At 40.9% G+C, this 8,203-nt stretch overlaps 2 protein-coding genes across 5 annotated transcripts; both read left to right on the top strand.

The window, feature by feature from the left end:
• Positions 1–426: 426 nt before the first annotated feature.
• LOC132783990 (protein jagunal) lies at positions 427–2,354 on the top strand. Its single transcript, XM_060789334.1, has 3 exons — positions 427–634; positions 1,026–1,398; positions 1,461–2,354. Exons 1-3 carry the CDS (start codon positions 546–548, stop codon positions 1,590–1,592), a joined length of 594 nt encoding a protein of 197 aa, XP_060645317.1. The 5' UTR covers positions 427–545; the 3' UTR covers positions 1,593–2,354.
• Positions 2,355–2,832: 478 nt separating this feature from the next.
• Positions 2,833–8,162, top strand: LOC132786525 (katanin p60 ATPase-containing subunit A1). 4 transcript variants are annotated; one of them, XM_060793072.1, is made up of 4 exons: positions 2,833–3,243; positions 5,862–6,166; positions 6,222–7,340; positions 7,662–8,162. In XM_060793072.1, the coding sequence occupies exons 1-4, from the start codon at positions 3,125–3,127 to the stop codon at positions 7,985–7,987; spliced, it is 1,869 nt and encodes a 622-aa protein (XP_060649055.1). In that variant the 5' UTR covers positions 2,833–3,124; the 3' UTR covers positions 7,988–8,162. The 4 variants fall into 4 exon arrangements, with proteins under 4 accessions (XP_060649055.1, XP_060649056.1, XP_060649053.1 ...); XM_060793073.1 differs by having other exon boundaries at positions 2,835–3,243; positions 6,234–7,340; XM_060793070.1 differs by lacking the exon at positions 2,833–3,243 and adding an exon at positions 4,062–4,449.
• The last annotated feature ends 41 nt before the right edge of the window (positions 8,163–8,203 follow it).

Here is an 8,203-nt window from a genome sequence, read left to right as displayed (position 1 = left end):
CATTTGCATAAGAAAGCACTAAATTAAGCTAATGCTATTCATAAATTGCGAAAAATAAGTGCCTAATGCTAGTCGCATGCTCAGCCAATTATTTTGAAAGGTAACGGCTTGTTTGAATAATTCGACAATAATTATTATCGACGACCACCACAAATTGTTTGTTCGGTTATCGATAACAAATACAGTACAGATAGAGACGATTTCATTCGCTTACAGCTGACCAACACTGTTCTATAATTATTAAATGTTTAAAAAACTTTTAAACCTGAAGGGTACTTCAAATTCATTGCAATATATGTTTTAATAGCTTTTTATTTGGAAAACTTATGAAGAATACCTATCATACTATAAATGATACCATACTTCATATCCAGAGTAGGTATATTTTGTATTTTATTTTTCAGCAAAGTGGTATATTTTGAAATTGCACTTGTGGTCACACTAGTCCGAGCTAATGTTGTGCTAAAGTACTATTTAAGACAGTTAAATTTCATTTAAAATTCTTAAAATACGTGTAAAAACGGCATCGAATTGACGCACCTAAAATGGCAACTCGCGGCGGTCCAATGGTCGCGGGCACCGACGGCAATGACTTCGAATTCAGACAAAAAGTGGCAAACACATATCAAATTAGGTTAATAACACTTTCTACCAAATACTATACCTCCACATAAAATTATCTAATTACTTGCAAGTAGCTGCTAACAGCATTGCCAAAAACCAAAAAGGTCACGACACGACAACGTACTGCAGTAAAGTTACAGCTCCTGCTGCAAACTGCAAGAGCCAGACAAGCAGACAATCAGTCAGCCAGCCTCAGGCAGCGCCAGCAGAGTGGTGGGTGGGCAAAGTGCCAGCTAGACACACAGTCAGCAAGCAGCATGTGTGCCTGTTTACAAAAGCAACAACAGCATTGTTTGTGTACATATTTTGGGATAGCTAAAGGCCGAGGCCTATCAACAAACTATTGAATCAAAAGCACATACTATAGTAAATGCAACATAAATTTTCCTTTTTACTTGCAGCTTGTTGAACAAATCACGCCTGAAGTACTGCATTTTCTTTCATGCCCTGCTCTTCTTTGTCATGCTGGCCAAGCTGACGTCGGACATATTGGATCGCTTGGATATATTTGTGCTAGAAATTGAAGAGTTGGAGGTGCCTCCGCCACTGTGGTGGGAATACGTATGGGCTGCGTCGTTGCTCACCTCATTTCTCGGACTGTCGGCGGCACGTGGCAACAAGGTGCGCGATATGCAAAAATATATGATTGCCATTTTGACGCTGGCCATGCTCCCGCTGCTTTATTGCTTTGGCTACTACTTTGCCGACGTTTGGGAATTCATTACCATGGACAAGTCCGTGGATTTGGATGAGACAGACATTTTCGTCTGGCACGTAAGTTCATTAGTTCATTACGTTAATGCAAATATGAAAGTTAATTCAAATGTACCTTTCAGGGATTCCCATATGGAGTGTTCTGGTATGCCTTCTGCTTTATAGGCTTCCAGATACACGGATTCACCCTGTACTTTGCCTACAATCTAGTCAAGGCCTGGAAGGCTCGCACCTCCACGCGTAAATTTCAATAAATAAATTGAATCGTGGAAGTAGTACTAAAATACTCGCCAAATTAGTAAAAAACAGAAAACGTCAGAGCAAGAAGCTGTAGGGCTAGTTGTAAATAACTTGGAAAAACAAATTATTAAAAACTTTAACTCTCTAGTGCACATTGCAACCGAAATAAAATAAAATAACAGCTGTTAGATACACGCACACATTTTTAGTAAAATCAGACGTAATAATATTTTCAGTAAAATACAAAACGAAATATAAAACTACCAACGTTAAAGTTATTGTTAAAGTTATAAAGTTACACACACATATGAGAAAAAGCAAAAGAAAAAGTATATAAACATAATTATCATAACGAATAGATGCAATACAATACACGTACAACCTTATAAAGTCGAGTCGACAAACAATGCAACTGAAGCCACCAAATTCCCAAGCAAACGGAAACAAAACTACAAGATATAAAACATGATTTTCTGTTTTTTGTGCTCTACTTACATTTCGACGTGCCTCGTGTTTGTTAGAAACGGTTTATATACTTATTAAAAACAAAATACTTGTAAAAATATATAAATCTATATATTGATACATATGGATGAGTACATTTGACACTACTATTAGTTTTAAAAGCAAAAACAAAAAGAATTTCGAAATGTTTTGTTATGAGTTTTTGTTTTTTGTTTTAAATTATTCGACTACATAATGATGTAATGATGATGCACATTCATTCTACTTTCTCGCCGAATGTTTGTGCCGAATTTATGTTAAAAACTGCCCCCCATAAAAATATGTATGTATAATTTACGATTATTTAAATGCAATTTGAAAGTTTCAATCATCAATACAAATTGTACAACAAATACTGGGAAATGTGTAAAATCTTAAATGTAAAACTATTTTCGAATGGTCATTTACTATCAGAATTTATAAGTAGTTTTTTAAAAATCGATCAATAAAGATGCATATTTATTTGTTCTTCTGAGTGGGTTAAAATATAATCAAATTTCGTGTTTTATTACTAAATATGTACATTAAATGATGCCAGATTTTATATTAAAAAATATATTCTTTATAAAGCAATGCTGTGTGGAAATGCCACTGCATACTTCATATACCCAACAGTTTGCACATACAAACATCCCCCAATTTTCACCATTTTCACCAGCTGACTGGCTGGGCAAACATTCAATGCAGCTGACCATCAACAATGCGGTGGGCCAGTTAGTGACCATTTGTGCAGCCAGACAGCAACAGCGTTCGCAACAGCGCGCTGCACTTCGAAAGTTGCGCAATTTGCCAGCTGAGCGAAGCGAGAGAGAGAGAGCAGATAGCCAAATTGAATGAGAGAAATAACTGCGGTCTTGGCAGCATCCGTTTCCGTTCGCTCTCTGCTCAGTTTGACATTGCCTGTGGGAAGAGCAGACGCAAAATTTTTCAACACATCACACACATTTTTTTTGGCCAAAACAAACAAAATTAAATTTTAAAATAAATATCAAATTAATTGTGAACATTTTCGACGATTGTTTGCAACAAAAAAGAAGAAAGGATGCGCGGTGAGGAGACCTACAGACGCACCACACGCGAGAAGATTGTGCTGCGTGGAAATACCACCATACGCACCGTGGACTCCACTTCCACTTATTTGCCTATGATGAACGCAGCAGGGTGAGTAAAAAGGCAGCAGTAGGCATATATGTTTCTGTTTTTTCTCCTATATATGCCACCCCTTTAAGCCTGCCGGGGCACTTCAACGTGCCTTGGCCTGACAGAATTGAAAAAAAGCAAGTGCATTTTCTCTCCATAAATATTGATTTTTATCTCAGGCAGCTGATTCGTCTATAAGTAGAAATACTATATAAAAATGACCTTCAATTGCAGCATTTGCAGAATTGCTTATGCCAAAATTGTTGACAAGACACTCCAAGCATAGCATTATCTTTTATTTCGAATTAAATTCCATAAATAAAACTCTTATGAGGAAAAGTCGTCTTTCCCCCTTTAATGTTTAGCTTAAGCCGCATGCAAGCGCGCCATTAAAGCCGGCAAAAACAAACTCATAATTACTAAGAAATCATTGTAATACAATATTAAAATACACACAAAATATATGTACGTTCTATATGTGTGCATATATAAAAAATGCCTAGAAATCGATGGGATCTTTTGTTCGAGTTTGAGTCGACTTGAGTTAGCGTGCATTGACCACTGGACTCAGGTGGAGGCAATAAATGAACAAACGCAACAAAAACAACAACATACCACAAAAACAAAATACACAGAGCCATACTTCCTTTAACCTCATTTCGCATTCACACACACACACACATACTCTCGAATATACTCAGAAATAACAGAAACTACCCGCCAAGTAAATAATCAGCTAGCTTTTTGTTGTGGACGCCTCGGCGAACGTCCAGTTTTGTGGTCAGTTGGCGCACAACCCTTGAGTCGTTTGGTGGATGCCACCTCGCGTTACGTCGCACTGTTTGTGAGAATTCCGTCAAACTTTAGTTTTGTATATTTTTTCAAATATTTTGGTGCATTTTCAAATTACAAGTCTTATTGCTGCTGGCATGCAACAATGTTCAACACAAATGCACAGAATTGGTTTGGCATGGGCCAGTCAGTTGCTGCAGCTGCTCCACCAACCGTTGCTGGCAACAATATGTCTCAAATGCTGAGCAATAATAATCATAATGACTCGGCAAGTTCCCAGCCACATCCATTTATGCGTCAACGTTCGATGAGCAACGCAATCACAATGCGTCCACAGTCGCCGCCCAATCTTCAAGTGCAATACGAGGTGGCGGTGCCCTTTATGTCCGGATATAGACACACGCCTTATCATTCACTATGGGATTTACATCAGTGGTAACTATATAAATAAAAAATCGCACATGAATTCTATTTTAAAATGTTTTTCACATATGTATAATATGTTAACCTTAACCTTGCTAAGTCGTTGCGTGTATTTTCTACACGCATCTGTCTAAATTTAATTTGTAAGTTGCCTGAAATTTAAAAATGTTCTTAGCTTCAAACTGGACTCAGTCCTTCACCTACTATCAGCGCTGTTGTCGCACCTTTGCCTTTCCGGCAAGTTGACTTTTTTGCTTGTCATAATTGCCACTTGTAATTTGCATAAATAGACGTCCACTTGCGCTGGTTTTCTTCATAAAAAAATTAACATAAACACCTCTTTCAGTGGCATGCATTTGCAGCGATAAGTGCAAAATAAATGGGTATGGGAACCGATTGGTTCCATCTAGATTTCCACTGGCTTGTCAGTTATTTTCCTATGTAAAAGCCTTGTGCTCATTTCGATTTGTTTGGTCATCAATCAAGAATTCTATTAATATGGCCTTTTAGTTGTTCGAAAGCGTGCCAACACAATAATCTATTGATATTGCTACTAAGTCATAGTCAATAACTAAATGGGTCAACAAGGCGGATCAGCCGGATTTAATGACTCCATGAGCACAACAATTGTTCCAGTTTTTTTCATTTTTTCCGTTTTATTTGGGCTAAGCTAATCAACAGCAATCTCTGCAAAACTCTGGAGCGTGGGTGTAACTTGTTCACTCACACATATCGGAAAACATTAACCCAAATATTTATGAGCGCGCAATAAGAACACTTCCGGTTGTTACTGCAGACCAAAAAGAAAATAAATATGGCGTCTGCGGCCAACTTAATTAGTGGACGGCAGCAAAAATCTGGAATACAAAATTGTGTAGCATACTTTTTAGCGTGCTGGAATCTTTACATGGCGGCAATTGAAAATAAAACAAAGTATAACGTAAAATGGCAATTGTGCTGCAGCGACGTTATATGAACATAAGAAAACGAGTTGAAAGTTAATGGCGATGACGCATGTAAATGTCAACAATAACAATTGTTGCCGGCACGTCAATAACCTGGGCGCTATTTTCTTGCTCCCGCCCCACACAAGTTTATTGAACTCAACGAACTGTTTTGCATATGCTCGTGTATGACAGGCCGTGCTTCCTAGAAATTCCTAAGTATTATCTGTACAGGTGTATGTGTGTGTTTGTCTCCAGGGGGGGTAGGCAGGGCAGGGCTAGACAGAATTAGACAAGCTTTGGCCAGACTTGAGGCACACAATGTCGCGACACGCAAAGCTCTCGAATTGTTTGAATTACTGCTGCCGTTATTGTTAATGTTGCTGTTGCACTTGCTGATAAGACAAACAAATGACCTTTGTTTTTAAACGGGCTTCAAGTTGAATGTGAATGGCAAAATTATGTTTTCCTTTTTTGCAGCTCATCTACGCCACCCACAAGCCTTTCGCATATGGCGCGTATGATGGACTCTCTGATATTGGACTCACTGTCACCGTTTGCCTTCACCAAAATCACCACCAGCAGTCGACCATCGCGCAGCAATGCCGTTAAGAAGCCGCCACCGCCAGCAGAAAGTGCCCATCCACATGCTCAGCATCCACATCATGCACATGGTCATCCCTCAGCATATCGGCCCATCAATAATCTGGGCGCAAATGCAGCCAATGGATTGGGTATTGGCAGCGCATTGCCGTTGCGCCAAAAGCAACGATTGCCCACTCAAGGTTAGTTCAAGCTATGCTCGGTTATTTTACTCTCATACCCAACAATTAAACCCAGTTTCCGATACAGAGGTTGCACCACAGCCACGCTCCCAACAGGCGGCAGCAGCGGCGGCGATGCCATTTCCCTCACAGCAACAGCAGGACAGTCGATGGGTGTCGTCGTTGCGTCGCCGTGATCCCGAGCTGCAGCCAACGCTGCCTTCCATCAACAGCAATCTGAACAGCAATAGTCTCAGTCAGAGTCATCATGGCAGTGCTGGCAATGTGGGCGGCATCACTGCAAGCAGCACAGGCAGCAACACAGGAGTCGGCTTGCGTCTTGGGCGGCCTGGAAGAGCTTCAGCTTTGACGGCGGCTGTGCGCAAAAGTCGCTCAGTGGAACGTTTGCGAGCCCGCAAGCTGAGCACGACCACACAGCTGACGTTGAAGCACAAACCAGTGAAAAAAAACTCTTTAGATGAGAATTCGAATTCGGACGATCAGGATGCGACCACATCACTGGAGGACAATTCACAGGCACAATCAACCAATCCACACAATACGCCGCGTTGCTCGCCAAAGACAAAGGCCAAGCACTTCTCACCGCTGGGTTATGAGGGTCATCTGGTGGACACGCTGGAGAAGGATATATTGCAACGGCATCCTTGCATCAAATGGACAGACGTGGCGGGCCTGAATGAGGCCAAGACCATATTGCAAGAGGCGGTGGTGTTGCCCATCATAATGCCCGAGTTCTTCAAAGGAATACGACGACCGTGGAGAGGTGTTTTAATGGTTGGCCCACCAGGCACTGGGAAAACGATGCTAGCCAAGGCGGTGGCCACGGAATGCGGCACCACCTTCTTCAATGTGTCCTCGTCGACACTCACCTCTAAGTATCGCGGTGAGAGCGAGAAACTGGTGCGGCTGCTCTTCGAGATGGCACGTTTCTATGCGCCGAGCACTATTTTCATTGATGAAATAGATGCGTTGTGTGCGTCCCGTGGCAGTGACTCGGAGCACGAAGCCAGTCGACGCTTCAAAGCGGAGCTTCTTATTCAAATGGACGGCTTAAATGCAAGCCTACAGGACGAGAAAGTCATCATGGTCCTGGCAGCAACAAATCATCCATGGGACATTGATGAGGCATTCCGACGACGCTTCGAGAAGCGCATCTACATTCCGCTGCCCAATGGTGAGTCTCCAAACCACAAATTTAAGTCCTTTGCAGATCCTTTACTTTTGAAAGTAGTAAAATAGGATTTGAAAAGCTTGTCGCCGACTGCATAAAACTTATACATACATATATTCTGAATCAGGAACCCGACTATCCGATAATTTTAATACATACCTGAATTCCATATGTAGTGTTGTTTCATATGTGTTACAGACAAGTTATAATTAATGAATCGGCGATAAATTTGAGTAGACAACATTTTAAGTAGATCAATAAGAACTGAAGGATTTATTATAGTGAAAACATGACAGTAATTTTCTTTCTCTACTATTTCTACAGATGAGACCCGTGCTGCGTTGCTCAAGCTCTGTTTGAAAGATGTCTCGCTGTCGCCAGATCTCAATCCCAGCATAATTGGCGATGAACTACAGGGCTACTCGGGCTCCGACATCAGCAATGTATGCCGTGATGCCTCCATGATGGCCATGCGCCGTCTGATCTCGGGCCGCACGCCTCAACAAATCAAGCAGATTCGTCGCGAAGATGCCGATCAGCCCATAACGCTGCAGGACTTTCAGGATGCCCAGCAACGCACCAAGAAATCGGTGTCCGCCGATGATGTGGCACGTTTCGAGAAATGGATGGAGGAGTATGGTTCATGCTAGTTGTATGATTTATGTGCTGCTGCAGCAACACATTTATAATGTCCCATAACATACATATATATTTCTAACCCATACATATGTACTTCCAATATGCGATCCTGTTTTTTTAATTATTGTAAAAAACAAGCGAATACATGTTTAGGCTCTATTTTTACTTTAAATGTTTGTGTTTTCTACTTATGCGTCTATTTGCTCAACACACGCCTCAAATTCTAC

This window comes from Drosophila nasuta, chromosome 2R (genome assembly GCF_023558535.2).
Source record: "Drosophila nasuta strain 15112-1781.00 chromosome 2R, ASM2355853v1, whole genome shotgun sequence".
Lineage (NCBI taxonomy): Eukaryota > Metazoa > Arthropoda > Insecta > Diptera > Drosophilidae > Drosophila > Drosophila nasuta.
Note: the sequence above shows the minus strand (reverse complement) of the source record. Positions and strands in the feature narration are given on the sequence as shown.

What these genes read in the sequence shown, in the direction of transcription:
- LOC132783990 (XM_060789334.1), top strand. Translation starts at nt 546, where the DNA reads ATGGCAACTCGCGGCGGTCCAATGGTCGCGGGCACCGACGGCAATGAC. An exon ending in GCAAACACATATCAAATTAG is followed by an intron (nt 635 to 1,025) that starts GTTAATAACACT and finishes TTTTACTTGCAG; the next exon opens with CTTGTTGAACAAATCACGCC. An exon ending in CAGACATTTTCGTCTGGCAC is followed by an intron (nt 1,399 to 1,460) that starts GTAAGTTCATTA and finishes TGTACCTTTCAG; the next exon opens with GGATTCCCATATGGAGTGTT.
- LOC132786525 (XM_060793070.1), top strand. Translation starts at nt 4,160, where the DNA reads ATGTTCAACACAAATGCACAGAATTGGTTTGGCATGGGCCAGTCAGTT. An exon ending in GCAACGATTGCCCACTCAAG is followed by an intron (nt 6,167 to 6,221) that starts GTTAGTTCAAGC and finishes AATTAAACCCAG; the next exon opens with TTTCCGATACAGAGGTTGCA. An exon ending in CTACATTCCGCTGCCCAATG is followed by an intron (nt 7,341 to 7,661) that starts GTGAGTCTCCAA and finishes CTATTTCTACAG; the next exon opens with ATGAGACCCGTGCTGCGTTG.